Raw genomic sequence first — 15,444 nt, 5'->3', positions numbered from 1 at the left:
CAACACAGAATCAAGTGAATTTGGCGGGCTATTAGGCTTTTAATGGTACTGTGTGAAAATTATTTGTAGAACATTAGTTATCTGATAACAATGAATGCTAGTATCAACCGTAAACGTTTGCGTTCGAACGAGAGTGATGGGTGCTTTGTTCTGCAGCGGAAAACCTTCGTCAACCAGCAGATGATGGACCAGCAGGACCCAAACAAAATGAAACGAATCCTTGGTAATAATGTTTGTGCCGTCGAAGCGTGTGTAATGCATTTGTTTTATAATTGCTATTGCTCTTGATCTACATCCCAAGCGAAAACAATCAACTTGCTGTTCCAGGGAGCAAAACATCACGACAAAAATTTGCTTGCCAATCAGAAGGAGACTCTGAAATCGGTTCGATTGCTCGGTAACGGAGAAATAGATTACGATATGAATGCCGTAAGTAGAAAAAGATAGAAGATTCTATCATATGCAATGAATAAATAATCATCGACCATCTGCTGTTGTTACAGACGTCTTCCTGGTTGGGAAAGAAAGCTGATCGAAAATGTCGCCAGTGCGATCGTATGGCGATTGTGCACGCGGAATGTATCAACTGCAACTTGGAATTGTGCGAGTACTGTGGTGTGAATTGCAATTTTTGCCCGGAAAAAATTTGTCTGAACTGTGTGAACATATTGTAAGTATGCAAATAACCATTTTGTTAATATCTGACTTTTTTATCGGATCGTATTATTCATTTTAGTCAATGCGTATCGCATGATATGCCCTGCTGTGAGCAATGCAAAATGTTTGTATGATAGTTGGATGCAGTGTACGAGGATATGTGATAAAAAAAACCGTCGCTTTCGTTTACGATTAGATCAATGTAGAGTTTATTGTTGGTTTTATATTGTGTTTGTTTGGAAAATAAAGAGTCATTAGTCTTAGCTGTTATCAGTTTCAAGTGAAGTCCCGGTTGACTCGGTTTTGTTACATCCAGCCTTACGACGTTGATGTATTCCTAATTGATAACAAATGATAGGTTGGGTATGGTTTTCTCCCAATTCAAAAACATTGTCCGTTTTGGTTTTCTTATCCAATATTTCGGGATGAGCAACCCAGAATGTGTCACTAATAAGATCATCAAAGACTGGAACGATAAGTCTATGCTTCTTTTCCGCAATGTATACGCTTTTTGGCAAAAGAATTGTTCCCTTCCGGTAGATGAGTGGTTCGTTGTTGTAGTTAATGCCAAACTGTGAAAAGAGTATTTCATTCTTGTCCTTTGCCAACGTCCCCTGGAGACGTTTTTCAGCTTCCGCATTACTTAGCCCGGAAGCGACGAGATTCCAGAACGTTGTGTTGTAGAGATTATTTACGTGAACATCCGCCTGGCGCCAGCTTAGATAATCGCGAAGATTCTCGTCCGTCGGATAGAGGACGGCTCTGGCATCGAAGGAAGGTGGATAACGCATTGCTATCGAGCGACTGTCAAAGGTACGCTTCCAATGAAACACGTACGCCGAGGTAAACAAACTGGCCACGTAGCTTACAAGCTTGTCCCTTCGTCGCTGGTACACGCTGGCCTCTCGGCGAAACACGAACGAGTATTCGTCACTTTGGCCGTAACCGATAGCAATTTCGTTGAACTCCCGCATCACGGTCATACCAGCAAAATTCATCAACTGAAGTGCATCGAGATCGTTGGGTTTGGTAAATGAATGCGCATTGCAGAACCGATGAAATCCTTTCCCGTCGATCCGCACTACGATCCAGCAGTTGGATAGTAGCCTTTCCTCCTGTTCGAACTGTTTCACATACTCGAAGCGGCTCAGTGCCATTGTGTAGGATTGAAGCGATCGTACAGCTTGTTTACTTATCGTCTGCAGGATCTTTCTACAGGAAAGAAGCATTCCGATCCGTTTAGCTAAAGGAATAAAAACTACCGTTTGCACATGATTGAAGAACGTGTGTCAACAATAAACAAACCTCATTTGACAAGGTTCAAATTGTAAACTACCAGGCTGGCCCATAACGGAATGACATCGTTCTGCGTACAGTAAGTAAAACATAAACTCGTACTCAGAGTGATGTTTGAAGATGAATGAAGTGATTGAATGATTTGAAGTGAGTGTGGTGTTGGTAAGTTTTTTCACATGAAATATAAGAAGCCTCTAAGTTAAATATTTTCTTCAATTCTTTTTTCTGATCCGTGCTCTATCATGTAACGTTCATGGATATTGACTATCAAACGTCAGCGCATTACGGACGAGCTAACCTCTTGGGAAATGATGTTGTCAAAGTGCATTTTGGCAGAACACAGTCGAAGACGGAGCAAAAACAGATAGGCGCATAGTGCAAAAGTTGAATTTAATTGCGTTTTCGAGACAAAGTCGTGTATTTTGATAGCATTTTTCCAGCAGTTTCTCGTTAGGATAACCTTCATTTACAAGGTTTATCAGTGCTGGAGCAGTCTTTTACCACCGTAGTGAAGCCCTGAAAGAAACAGCAAACCAGCGAAAACCCTCCCCACAGCAGGCCAACTTGGATGATTCGATCAGAAGCCTCGCACTGCTAATTAAGTTGACGTCATTATATACAGCCCGCTGGATGTTTGCAAACTGGTTTTAATTCGCCGCATTCTTATTAGCGTGAGTGATAAAATCATTTCCTACAGCCCATCCCTGTTGTCGTGATACTACTTGGTCTCCTGACTTGGTGCCGTGACTGTGACAAGGTCAGAAGAACAGATATTTCATCCATATCCAACGAAACAAAGATACGGCATAAAAGGGATACGCCTTTCTTGTGCGACGAACACAACACGTACGACACGGTTGGGTTTTCCGGCTCCGGTCTGATGCAAGGATCCAGGCTATGCGAAACGTAATTGCGTTACCCTTGCTTTTTTGGAGTGTTAGATGATTGATGGTCCCGGTATGTGAGGTCGTTAATTGAATCAAACTTCACGAGTGGCAACAGCGTAGTTTGGTCCATGCTATGTGGATCGTGGTGCTTGCCGCGACAAAACAATGCGAGTCGTTGTGCAGTACCCCCGGTGCATATGCACGATCCCGTGATAATGGGGGATCCATTCGTATCGTTGCTCCGGTTTCCGTCCCACCAGCGAGGTCGACCGTTTGTTTAATGATTGCGACAGATCAACCAGCCACACAGACATGAATGCGCTTTGTTCTGTGGGGTGCGAGTTGTCTCTTATGGTCTTATGGAGAGATAATTTAGGGGAAATTGTAATGCTTACTACACGATGCTTTCCTATGCAGTGAAAAAGTATTTGTCACCGTCCCTCGCTGGAGTCTGTAACTTACAGCTGGAGAGATGCATCAGAGATCTGATGATCAGATCTCTGACGTTGGCAACTGAGTGTTTTCCAAATAAACCTGTATATTAGTCATGAGGTTTCTAGCATGGTACAATGGTATTCAGCCAAATTGTTTCGCTTTATTATTTTACCGTATATTCATCCATTATGCTTTCACACATACCTGGTTCGTAAGAGAAGGGCGATTCCATCTCTTCTTGTCCGGCTGTGTATCATTTTTATTTTCTACAAGCTATTCGCTTGTAAATCAGTACAAATCTTATCAATATCCAGACAAAATAAAGTTTTGATTACATTTTCTCTCTGCAGCATTTGATGTGCGTATTTGTTGCTCATGCATGTATTATCAACCGGAAGTGATATTTCCGCTGCGTAACACTTTTCGATGCTCGGGTTGCTTTCAACCTTAAATAATAATCCTAGTCAGGGCGCTAGTTTTCGATATTTCGTCTATGCGGGACGTTGCTCCTAGGAGACCCCATTGAAGCTGTAATTGTTTTTTTTCTCTGGAACCACACTGTGATTGCGGGACGGTACGGTGTGATGAATCATCGAAGTAGGCAGAAGCTCTATCGACACCTACGGTTTATAGTGTTGCATGCTTTGCCTGCGGGTGTACGTTTGCTTTATGCTTTTCCCTTTCTTCTAGCCTACTTGGATAAGTAGTTATGGGTCAGTATGCTTTGGTGTAACATGTAGAGCTTATCTTTATCTCATGCTAGAGCATGGAGGTTTGTCTTTTTATTTTTCATTACTTGATAGAAAATAATAAACCGCATCGAATACTTGCCGTATCATAGTCCAGGTTTACAAAAGATATGAAATCTCGTAAACGTTTCTACTCGTTTTTTTTTTCATTTATATGTGTCTTCTGCTTATTATCTTGTGAACACAAATGTGTGTTTTATTGTGCACTTCTTGTTAAACATGTTAGTGATACTCATAGCGATAGATTTGTAGGTGAATGTTGTTGCGATTCTCACAATGTTAAAATAAAACTTTATTCCTGGATGCAATGAAATGATTTAACATCTGGTAACAAAATTTGTGGCTTACTTATCTCATGATCATGTCGTATTTTTGGCACATCATTTGGTTTGTCAAAAATAATGATAATTTTGTAACGCCGGTCATGTCCAAACGTCTCAAATATAAGGCTCGTATCTTCCCTTATCAAAGACCTATTTCCGAGGAATGTTATAATCATTCTATAATGTCGTTACTAATGTATGTGCTTATGATTTATGATTTATGAAATATTATTTATTTTATTTATTTAATTTATATTATGACGGCAATGCCGTATTTTCAACACCGCTTGTGTTGAGCGATAATAACAAGTGTCACAAGGCATTTCCTCCTTGCGATTTGCCTTATCCCGGGCATACTCGGTTAATTTATGAAATATAAAAATTAAATAATTCGAAATGCGGAATCGAATATGCCATTTAAATAGGTGGTTACCCTATTTAAATTAGTGGTGGTGTATTTGATAGCGACACCACACGGTTTACACGACAGAAACAGTCCCAAATTCAACCTTCGCTCCAAATCCGCCGTACCGCCGCTGGACCAATTATCAAGCTATGGATAAAAAATATAAAACTAGCCAGGAATAGGGCGCTTAAATATGTTGTTGTACCGCTAAAGAAGGAGAAGGAATTGAACGAAAAAAATGAACAGATGACTAATGTAAAAATATTTATAATTATGAACATCATATTTGGTTAGTTTTGTTTCAAATATCAAGCCTGTTTATAAGACCCAATAATGACAGAAAAAATAGAATACAAAAATAAACTTAAACAATATTAATGTTCAACTTCTCCCTCATTCTTCCGTTCTCTTTTTAGTAGTCACGATGACGCGCGTTAAGGTCCTGTACGATTTCAGTGGCGAACCGAACTCATCGGAGATCTCGATCACGGTGGACGAAGTGTTAACCGTCACAAATACGGACGTTGGTGAAGGATGGTGGGAGGGTATGAATTCTCGCGGCCAGCGCGGCCTCTTTCCAGCGGCGTACGTGGAAACAATACCGGAGGCACCATCGTTGCCATCCGGACCGCCGAAAATGCCTCCACCACCAGCCGTTATGACGGCACAGTCGACGGGTGTATCCAAATCCGGCTCACAGCAAGCACTCGGTAGCGGCAATCGGTACGATCAGACAGCGGACGATTGGGGTGAGCAGCAGGACGATTGGGACGACGATTGGGATGACGATAATGATACGTATTCGGAAATTGGACCCGGTTCTAGTGCAGCCGGACGAACCAATGGCCAGAGCCAATCCTATCAGCAGCAGCAGCCGAATGTAGCTTCCAGCTACTACGCCAACGCTAACTTGCCTGCACCACCGGCATCCGACGGTGACAATATGTCGCTCGCATCAGTAGCAACCACGGTTGGTGGTGGCCGGGCTCGCGGTGCCGGTACGGGCAAAATTTTCACCAAATCCGGTGACAACTATTTGATCGGAATGCCGGTACCGGATGTGTCGGAAGCGGACCGTGTGCACGTGCTGCTGATGGATCATGGTATCGTGTGGAAGCCAAGGCGCGACTCGTACACCGTATCGGTCGATTCTCCCAAGAAGGAGAAAAAATTCAACGGTCTAAAAAGCTTCATCGCTTATCAGCTAACGCCGTCGTTTAACCATATTCCAGTTGCACGCCGTTACAAGCACTTTGACTGGCTGCACGAGCGATTGGTTGAGAAGTTTTGTCTGATTCCGATTCCGCCGCTACCGGACAAGCAGATATCGGGTCGATACGATGAGGAATTCGTCGAGCATCGCCGGATACAGCTGCAGGAGTTTGTCGACTGGGTGTGTCGACATCCGGTACTGTCGACGTGCGGTGTCTGGATGCATTTCCTTACCTGTACAGACGAGAAGAAATGGAAGACGGGCAAACGAACTGCTGAAAAAGATCCACTAGTCGGTACGATGTTCTGTGCGTCCGTGTTTCCGCCGGAAAAGACGCTGTTGCAATCGCTGGTCGAACCACAGGTGGAATCTGCCGGACAGTTTGTGCCGCAGATGGATGCGGCTGTGAAGACACTGTTTGCGATCTGTGGTGATCAGTCGAAAAAGTTCCAGGTCCAATGGAAGAAAGAGTACCAGCGCATTGGTGAAGGATTTTCCGAGCTTGCCCGTGCGCTTGGGGTAGACGAACGACGCGCCGCTACGCAGCTAAGTATGTCGAATTCGGTCGGACAGGCGGCCGGTGTGTTTATTAGCATCGGGCAACTGTTCGGCGAGCAGCCAAAGCATGACTTTATACCATTCTCGGACCGGCTACACATTTACCGCGGCCTGTTAGCTGGGTGGCCCGATACGCTCGGAGAGTACCGGAACGCGGTCCAGAAGCGTAAGGATTGTGAGCGTTTGACGGCGGAACAGAAAATGGAGAATGGACAGATGCAAGAGGTGACCCGTCGCGTTGACGTGATGTCGTACGCATTACTAGCCGAGATGTCGCACTTCCGGGAGGAGCGCGATACTCACCTGAAGGACACGATACGCAACTTTATAGGGGCACAGATTGAATTTTACAAATCGATCGTGCATAAGCTCGAACAGGCGCAAACACACTTCTAAGGACGGTTTCGGTTGGGAAGGTTGAACTGTTCGCAGATGCAAACAATGCAAACACGAGAGTGCCTTGAGAGCGTTGAACTAACCAAAACACAGCTGCAAACACGGATTAACAAACGGACATAGACGCGTTTAATCGCTGCATTCCAGAATTAGCTAGCGTTTAACGTAAGCAACGAACAAACAGAGAACCGATTTTTTTTTTCTAGTATATACTACCAGAAATCTGTTTATTTTTTCGTCATAACGTGGGTTAAAGCGCAAAGGATCCTTTTTCTGAGTAAAGTTTCTAATCAACAGAAACATTTTGCTGTTTCCCAACGTTAACGCAAGGTAAATGCGCATAGTTGTATGAAAAGCGGGAGTGCGCACTAGAGCGACAGTAGCAATCACATTAAAGCCTTAAGAAACCACGGAATAACGTTTATGAACGAGTACTGCCACTACTGTGGTTGGCCTTTAACCGACATGGAAGGTTAGATTTTGAGCTTCGTTTGTGGCTCCGACGTGACACCAAAGGGAAGGAAAGCCATACTAATGGAGGAAGACGTTCCAAGCGGGTTTTGCAGCGGCAATAGTAGTGTGATATTTAGCCAGTCGGCAAGAGGAGCGCGTGCAAAGGAAGTCGGTGTCGAACAAAAACTCGGACAGTATGCAACGGAATTGTAATAAAAATTAGGTTTAAATCAGAACAGCATTATAATACGCAATGTGCAAGTGGGGCCTATTTTTAACACAAAACAAGACGGACTATGTTCATGATGACTGCTGGATATCAAGACGATTTTAAATGATTGCTTGAATTATATGTAAAATGGATGACGACAGGACTGGACAAAACTCCCATCCGGATTAATGGGGACGAAATGTAAATAAAGTCAAAGAAAGCTGGAAATGGCCAGGCCCCCGTAGACCTCTCGATTTTTATGCCGACAAAGAAACTATGTAAAGATCAAAACATCGTTTGTCTCATTCAAATTAAGAATCAACGATAGTTCCAGCCATCATTTTCCGCATTGCAATTCTGCTGATCAAAGGAACCATTTATTTCGTCGCTGTTTTTCCGCCTTACGAAGCGTAGGCTTTAAGGGCAATCCCTTCAACCGTGGCACATCTTCTGTCCACCGTTCGTACAGCGTCCGTGCCGTATGGATTGCACCTCCCATCGGCTGGATGGTATAACGTTTCCTGTCCGACACGAAGGGCAACTCAACGGTGCGAAATATTTTATCGCGTATTTTCAGATCGTTTATCGTCCCGTTCGTTACGAGCGCTTGATCCAGTTCGGTAAGAAAGACACGCCATCGCGCGAGGAAGAAATCTTGTACCATGCCGGCCCACTGCTTGTTGGCATAGTCGACAATCTGTCCCTGTGGACCCCAGAGAGTGATTTGTATGCGTGCGTTGTATTCGTACTTGTGCCGTTCGAGGCTCGTTTCCCCGTGCGCTTTAGCTGATTCGAGCCACGGTCCTAGCAGAAAATGTTCGTCAGTTAGCAGCAACTGATCTAGATCAGCCAGCAGCTGAAGAAATAGCGTAGAGTGTTGACGAAACTGGATAAGATTGCGATTCTTAAAGCTGTCCATCAGTGTAAGATACAGGGCGTCAGCCGTGTGTTGCAGAAACTGGCGGGTTACATCTACGATATCGTATAGGCACAGTTTGTTACAAGTTATTTCTTCTGCAAAGGAGAGAAGCAGTTCCAGTCCTCGATTGAAAGTGGATACGTTGTACCATGCCTTAAGTTGGAAGTAAAAAGGAACCATTAAATGCAAGGTGAATACGACCGAGTGCCCTTACTTACCCAAGGTTTTAATTTGGAACTTGGACGACGGTTGAAGGTGTACTTGCCGCGCATCAACTCCAGACCCTCGAACGCATAAACCGTACTGCGAAAGATGTCCCACGCCTGTTGCGCTTTTTCCAATCCGGCTGCACTTACATTTCCATAGCGTGCACGAGCATACTCCCTGAACCACTGTTCCGTGCTGTCCAGATCGCCGTTCCAGCCCATCTCGAGTGCAAACTCATACAGCGCGTAGTTTTGGTTGATTCCTTCGGGTGTGATACCGGTACCGAGCAGTGTGTACGACGCATTATTTCTCGCCTCGCGAATACCTCGATGGACATTCTCGACCGAACCGAGCATTCCGAGCGTTCCGCCAAAATTGCTCAACATACACCAGATGAACGGTTGCCCCGCGTAGGAAGCCGTCCGTACGTACTGAGGATACTGTTCCGACTGCAAATCGAGCACAAGCATACGGCCGAGCGGTACGGCGGACAGAAACGCCCGAATGGCACGATCGCTCCAGAACGGATTCTTTACAAACATCCATCCCTGCAGTAGCCAAATAGCGTCCGGATCAACCTGTGTCATGGTGCTGTAAATAGCTTCGGACACACTCGACAGATACCTACCGGTCGGCAGGGCGGGATTGATTTCGTTAAACGGATCACTGAAGTAAACGTGATCGGTACCGTATGTAGCGATGGCACGCTGTAGAAAACGTGATCCTACCTCCGCAAACAGTGACTCGGTTGGATCCACAAACAGTGGACTAGCGTACTGCGGTGGGAAGTGATTCCACACGGACACGTTCGCGAACGATACGTTCGGGTACAGGGTACGGAACTGCACCGGTAGATGGCCGGCAAACGCTGGTAGGGCCACAGCCATCCCCAGCCGACGCATCTCGGACACTACGCGTACCTGCAGGGTGTGGGCAAACTGAGAGAAGCTGGCCGTCAGCGGACCTCCCCAACCACGGATATTGCCCATGCGCTGCCAGGCGAAAAATCCGGGCCCGGCAAGATGATCGTCAATTTGTGCACGGGTCAGATTGTACGCGAGATACACATCCGTCCAAAGATCTTCCTGGAAGGGTGCCAAACTGAGCGTTATACCCTGCAACGCCATCCAATCGATGTGTTTCCGCCACTGTGACCAACTCCACCAGGTGAACGAGTACGACCAGGTACAAACGTTCTGATAGTACACGATACTGCAAAGCGGGAAGAGATCGTTAGTTACGGGAAGATAGTTTATTGACAACCATTTGCATCACCTGCTTGGAGCCGTAATTGTCACATTGACGGCTGGAAGTTCCGACGGTAGATCCAGTTGGGTACCTTCCCAAGCTACTAACACCCGGCACCAGTATCGAAGGTAGTGATAGAATGCTTTAGTAGCAGCAACACCACTGGATGCAGTGATCTCTACCACGGACGGATCAGTCGCTCCTTCGCCTTTAAACACCTGGCAGAACGTATACCGGGGTAAGTATTTTTAGTAATCACACAACAATAGCGCTTGATTTCTTTTTCAAACCAACACACTCACACGAAACGAATTTCTTTCCATAGAACTATCGATTTGTACACGAAACTGTTGCGCCTGCTGCTGTGGTACGATCCGTGCGATAACTTCCAGTGCTGCCTGTTGTTGTATTGTTTCGGATGCTTTTGGCCGCACATGTTGCAGAATATGGGCGGCATAATCCTCTGGTTGTAGGCCAAATGCTAGTGCCAACTGTGCGAATACCACCAGCCAAGCGGCTTTCATCTTCCGTAAGTTGTTGTATCTTTTAAAATATTGTCCTTCTTGTTGTAGCTTTCAACGAACCGCTCTACCCAAACGTTTGCGACGACTGTGTCAGGCTGTACAGACGATCGGCCTCGTGGGTTGGTCGTTGTAAGTAAACAAAGCCGGATTGATAATGATTCAATTGAACGAAATTACCATTATCAACGTTCGGACAGCGACCGGCTGCATGGCGTCCAAAACAGTTGCACGCCCTAAGGGAAGTACGAAGAGGAGATCCGTTGGGGAAACATTCAACTTCGTAAATACTGAAGATTAAGCAACGTGGAGGGAGAGTGTTGATAATTCAAAACAAATTATTATTTTATATCATTCCCGTGGTTGAGGTTGCCACCAGAAGCACGAAAGTTTTAAGCTTCCAATAAGCGTTCGTGATGTTAATTAAAAACTGAAATGGACATAGTACATGCAATTGAAGGGAGTGTAAGCTTGAGCCGGAAAATGCATTACATGTGCGCCACAAAAACTTTTGTAGTGGAAGTAGGTGTTTCGTAAAGTTATAGATGCAGAAAATGATAGGGCGGTGTTTTCAGTGCTGTTTTGTTTTCGATAGTAGCTAGTAGATAGGATATTTCCGTTGTTGCTACCTTTTTACTTCTCCCCACAACTGTTCAGAACTGCACCACACATTGTAAGCGCCTGAAATAGTGTTGGGCATAATGAATCTTTTGAGAACAAGCCATTTATACGAATCCTTAATGTGGAGTCTTTCAAATCAGGAATCAACTCTCAAAACATTCAAAAGCCTCAGCGCAGTGGCGTATTAAGCCCCTTGAAGTGTGGAGAGGGAGAGTGGGTGAGGGGAGTTGGAGACACTTTCTGGAGATGTGAATACTGGCCGAGTTTTCATATCACTACACCACTCCGCCAAGTTTTCATATCTAGATTATGTTTAGTTCATTTATTAAGTGTTCGCCATTTGACATAGTTGTAACATGTGTAGTAATTAAAAAATTACATTTAAAATTTTATTTTTTACTGTTATCAGTGTGTTTCAACTTCTTCTTCTTCTTTATCGGCACAACAACCTCAGGAGGATGTAGGTTTACCATTTTTGGCTTTCTTTGATTTTTATCGCAGCCGCATCGTTAGTCCTGCGGTGGATGGGGTTCGGATGGGATTTTGGACCGGTATTGTCGTATGAAGACCGGTGCAGGCACCAATACACCACCACAAACCTACTTAATTTTCTTTCCAAACCCAGTTTACTGGAAAGCCCATGCGACAACAACGAGTGTCAAGTCAGACCGGGCAAGATTCTTTCACCAATGATATTGTAGGGAATGTGTCGAATTTCCTTTGCAATCGTCATTTCTATGGCACCCTTATCCGGTCGACGCTCCACTGTACTTTATTTTCATTAGATTATTTTTAGTATCAATATTTGACACAATATGGAGGACGATGGAATTGTACAAATTTTGATAGACTCGATACTAAGCCAATAGTATTAAGCTACAGTCATTTGTTTTTTACTCTAGCTTAACTTGTTTAATTTGTAAACTACAGTCATTTCCCGAGTTACGCGACACTCGAGTTACGCGAATTCAATATACGCGAATTTTAAAATTTTGGTAGTTCTTGTAATTTTGTATAAAGAACTGAATTTTTTATTTGTCAAATTTGAAGTTTTCCCAAAAATACGTCACATTTCTATATTATAAACTTAAATTTCTGGTAAAAATTATCGAAATAAACGTTAAAATTTAACCTAGATAAGGCAAATTGCAATTAGGAAATACCTTGTAAAATTGTACACCACTCAACGCTACGGTGTCGTTAATACGGCGAAAGCAGTCATAATGGAAATATAAATAAATAACGTTAAAATTTCATTTATTAATGCGCTTTGTACCGTGAAAAGACGAAATTGATCTCTGAATACTAAATATAAACGATATTACAAAGGGAATTACGAGTTACGCGAATTGCCCTGTCATGCATTCTTCGCGTAACTCGGAAAAAGACTGTATATGATTTTCCAGCTGGCAACATGTTTAGTACAAATCAGCAACTCTTTTTAAGCCCTCTAACAAGCTACTCACAGAACACTCATTTCTGTCTACTGGGAATGAACGGATTGGAAATGAACGCAGTCACTCACCGCGGTTCATTTTGAATTTGCGCGCGGAAAGCAGCATGAGCACGCGTTTGAACAGCGCATGAGAACAGTTACGCTTTACGTTCGTTGCCAGTTGGTCGACGCAAAGGTTTGTAGGAACAGCATCATCGCTAGAGTTAATCGCTCGCGAGAAAACAAACTCGTACACAGTTTCGTCTTGACACTGAAAATTGTCTTCGTGCACGCGTAAAAAAACACTGTGAAAAACGGAAATACTCTCGATAGGGGTGCGATTTTCGGTTCATGCTGCGGATCGACAGTAACACCAACAGCATCCACACCAACCACGCCAGATTAAGTAGGTGGGTGTTTTAGTGACTTGTTGGTGTTATTTTGGTCGATCTTAAGACGGGAGTGAAGTGTGGCATTGTTTTTCCGACGTGTTGAGTTGTGCCATTTGTGGGGGTGCGTTGGTGCGCGTGTGATTGTGTTTGTTTTGTGTGATTTTTTATGTCTTTTCGACCGTTGTTTTGCATCTCGCCTAGAGAGAGAATATTATACACAACCATGTTTATGTTGTCGTTGGTCGATGTAGTTGCGATTATAAACTATACTAGAATAGTTATTTAAAAACCGTGTAGGGAAAGGACATTTAAAGGCTTGACTTTGCAGTCACTAATAGCCGGGGAATCAAGTTTAACTTTTGTTTGAACCGTATAAACGATTGCATTATAAGGAAAGCTAATTTTAAACGCGTTGTGTCGCCAAATTATCATCTTTTTCAGCTCCTCCGTTGTGGAAAGTGGAAGTTGTTTTTTTTTTAGTGTACGAACGTGTGTTACCGTTTTCATCACGCTGGTAAAAGTGCGTGCGGAGTCATCCGTTGCAAAAAAAAAAAAAATTAACCCCGGCGACATACAACCCGAAGGATATCGTCATATTCGTCAACATCCCATCCCGATGATGCACGTTTTGTTCGTGTGAAGCGGCTTTTTCGCGACTCTGGTGGAAACTCTAAAAATAAAATCATCCGAAACGAGCAGGCCACGCCGAAAAGGTTTGCGTCTCCGGTGCTATCAACGGTGTTTGGCGAACGTATAGGTTTTGCCTATCGGGAGGCCAGAATTGGCTGCTGGAACGGGAACGCCTGCAAGCGTGCAGAACGGTAAGTGGGCAAAACAAAACACTACTCAATTGCTTCCCAGCAGCATCAACCATCGGTTTAATTTCATAACTTTCAAGGGCTAATTAAAGTTAGCGACATGACGCGATTGTGCCGGAATGTTCCATATGCTGGCCAGCGCTTTTCGTTTATTTACCCAAAATATGGCACGTTTTTGATGTCGAATTGGAGCAGATGAAATGGAAGCCAGCGGGTAGGACCAGGCAATTAAATTTCCCCATAAACTCCCGCAATATTGTACGGTCATAAAAATTATTGTTGATTTTTCGCCACGATTTGCCTCTGTTCGGTTTTTGCCTTTGAGAACGTCATTCGACGGGCAGTCGCGCCGGACCCATTGGGGAGAGTTGAAAATTTCGATGGACGACAGTTTGATGTCTTCTTCTCACATCATCCATACTGGGGTGATAGGGAAGAATCTGAACAAGCTCCCCTCGGCCCCCTCGGCCAGTGGCCCTCAACCGCATCGACCTTCTCGGTAGGCGATGATTATTTATTCGGTTTTAAAAATAAAATGTGTGATCAAACACAGGGCACATAACACAGAGGAGGGGTGGGAAGTGAACCTGTGGGACGAAGAAAATGTCGTAACCGACTGTCCGGTGGGGCTATTCAGTCTGTTGGTTGATTGTTTTTGCATGAAATCATCACCCAAAAGCATTGGTCGATCGCTATGTTTTTACACCGGCTGCTTCCATAGCCCGAATGGCAGGAAACAATAGAGAGCGAAACGGTACCCGTTGTTCTAGGAAATATCGGTGTGCGCATATGTTTGCCTTTGAAGAAGGTTTTTTTTCTATTTGGACGCTTACTGTTGCTCTATGTTGGTCGCGCGCGTTAGCGATGCGTTTATTTACGATCGCTCCATCTCAATCGCCCAACATCATCAAGGTCACCGGTTTTACGACCCAACCCCACGCCGACCGCAAGCAAAACGCGCCCAAATCTCGCGCACACAAACACGTCCGAAAACCGAAGGACATCCGTAACCCGACGAGTGGCTGATCCATCCTACCGCGGACGGGGGCCAACCTGTGCATCCCCGAGCGTCAAGAATGACATCAGCGGATGGGTAAGATGTCGGTCCACCATGTGCGACATTGTTTACTATCAGAGATGACTTAATGGTCGCCGGGCAACTGTCACAGTAACCTCAGTACGGGCTGGTTGTCAAAAAAGGCCACTATTTGCGTTGACGGTTTGGTTGGTGTCTTGGTGGGGAGCTGGGGCCAGGCCGATTGACCGGTTTATACTGCGTTTGATATGTGGCGGTGTCTTGCTGCCGGAGGTCAATTGGTCAATCGACACTTCGTAACCGTGACAGAAAGCGCCCACATTATAAGGGGGAACTCGATAGAATGCCGTTCTGTACAGGGCGATTTTTTGTGGAGTTGATTGCGCGAAACCACTACGGGGAGAGACATTACGCGATCTACTTGCTATTAGTCGAACTCAAAAGCCGATATTTGTGTTTAATCTCCAATCGAAAAGTATACCGTTCTGAATCGAATTACGAACAGCTTCAAATTGTGGACATTCTCCATGTTATAACTGAATATTTTCATATTCAGCCTTTACCATGTACCATGTTTTTGTCAATTGGCTGACCATACATGATTGCCTTGAAATACTGGAATCAATATATAAAGTTTAATTTTACGATAAATTTTTATTTTCT

The 15,444-nt window shown here is 44.3% G+C and overlaps 4 protein-coding genes across 5 annotated transcripts; 2 read left to right on the top strand and 2 right to left on the bottom strand.

Annotated features, from left to right (window-relative positions):
- LOC128310855 (uncharacterized) lies at window positions 1-892 on the top strand. Its single transcript, XM_053047590.1, has 4 exons — window positions 1-223; window positions 302-429; window positions 504-670; window positions 737-892. Exons 1-4 carry the CDS (start codon window positions 91-93, stop codon window positions 789-791), a joined length of 483 nt encoding a protein of 160 aa, XP_052903550.1. The 5' UTR covers window positions 1-90; the 3' UTR covers window positions 792-892.
- LOC128310854 (probable tRNA(His) guanylyltransferase) lies at window positions 809-1,924 on the bottom strand. The gene has a single exon (XM_053047589.1). The coding sequence runs from the start codon at window positions 1,884-1,886 to the stop codon at window positions 918-920; it is 969 nt and encodes a 322-aa protein (XP_052903549.1). The 5' UTR covers window positions 1,887-1,924; the 3' UTR covers window positions 809-917.
- A 394-nt stretch (window positions 1,925-2,318) lies between these two features.
- LOC128297382 (sorting nexin lst-4) lies at window positions 2,319-7,148 on the top strand. Of its 2 annotated transcripts, none has more exons than XM_053033013.1 (2): window positions 2,319-2,624; window positions 5,173-7,148. In XM_053033013.1, the coding sequence occupies exon 2, from the start codon at window positions 5,178-5,180 to the stop codon at window positions 6,918-6,920; it is 1,743 nt and encodes a 580-aa protein (XP_052888973.1). In that variant the 5' UTR covers window positions 2,319-2,624; window positions 5,173-5,177; the 3' UTR covers window positions 6,921-7,148. The 2 variants fall into 2 exon arrangements, with proteins under 2 accessions (XP_052888973.1, XP_052888972.1); XM_053033012.1 differs by having other exon boundaries at window positions 5,170-7,148.
- Window positions 7,149-7,784: 636 nt separating this feature from the next.
- Window positions 7,785-10,514, bottom strand: LOC128297380 (alpha-N-acetylglucosaminidase). The gene is made up of 4 exons (XM_053033011.1): window positions 10,261-10,514; window positions 9,986-10,176; window positions 8,722-9,922; window positions 7,785-8,656 (listed from the first exon to the last, which is right to left on the bottom strand). Exons 1-4 carry the CDS (start codon window positions 10,480-10,482, stop codon window positions 7,949-7,951), a joined length of 2,322 nt encoding a protein of 773 aa, XP_052888971.1. The 5' UTR covers window positions 10,483-10,514; the 3' UTR covers window positions 7,785-7,948.
- Between the last annotated feature and the right edge of the window lie 4,930 nt (window positions 10,515-15,444).

This window comes from Anopheles moucheti, chromosome 2 (genome assembly GCF_943734755.1).
Source record: "Anopheles moucheti chromosome 2, idAnoMoucSN_F20_07, whole genome shotgun sequence".
NCBI lineage: Eukaryota > Metazoa > Arthropoda > Insecta > Diptera > Culicidae > Anopheles > Anopheles moucheti.
Note: the sequence above shows the minus strand (reverse complement) of the source record. Positions and strands in the feature narration are given on the sequence as shown.

Bases quoted from the DNA above. Each gene is read 5' to 3' on its own strand.
- LOC128310855 (XM_053047590.1), top strand. From the start codon at position 91: ATGAATGCTAGTATCAACCGTAAACGTTTGCGTTCGAACGAGAGTGAT. The intron at 224-301 runs GTAATAATGTTT...CTACATCCCAAG, and splicing joins CAAAATGAAACGAATCCTTG to CGAAAACAATCAACTTGCTG. The intron at 671-736 runs GTAAGTATGCAA...TATTCATTTTAG, and splicing joins CTGAACTGTGTGAACATATT to TCAATGCGTATCGCATGATA.
- LOC128310854 (XM_053047589.1), bottom strand. From the start codon at position 1,886: ATGCTTCTTTCCTGTAGAAAGATCCTGCAGACGATAAGTAAACAAGCT.
- LOC128297382 (XM_053033013.1), top strand. From the start codon at position 5,178: ATGACGCGCGTTAAGGTCCTGTACGATTTCAGTGGCGAACCGAACTCA.
- LOC128297380 (XM_053033011.1), bottom strand. From the start codon at position 10,482: ATGAAAGCCGCTTGGCTGGTGGTATTCGCACAGTTGGCACTAGCATTT. The intron at 10,177-10,260 runs GTGAGTGTGTTG...ACGTTCTGCCAG, and splicing joins TGGAAAGAAATTCGTTTCGT to GTGTTTAAAGGCGAAGGAGC. The intron at 8,657-8,721 runs GTAAGTAAGGGC...TTCCAACTTAAG, and splicing joins GTTCCAAATTAAAACCTTGG to GCATGGTACAACGTATCCAC.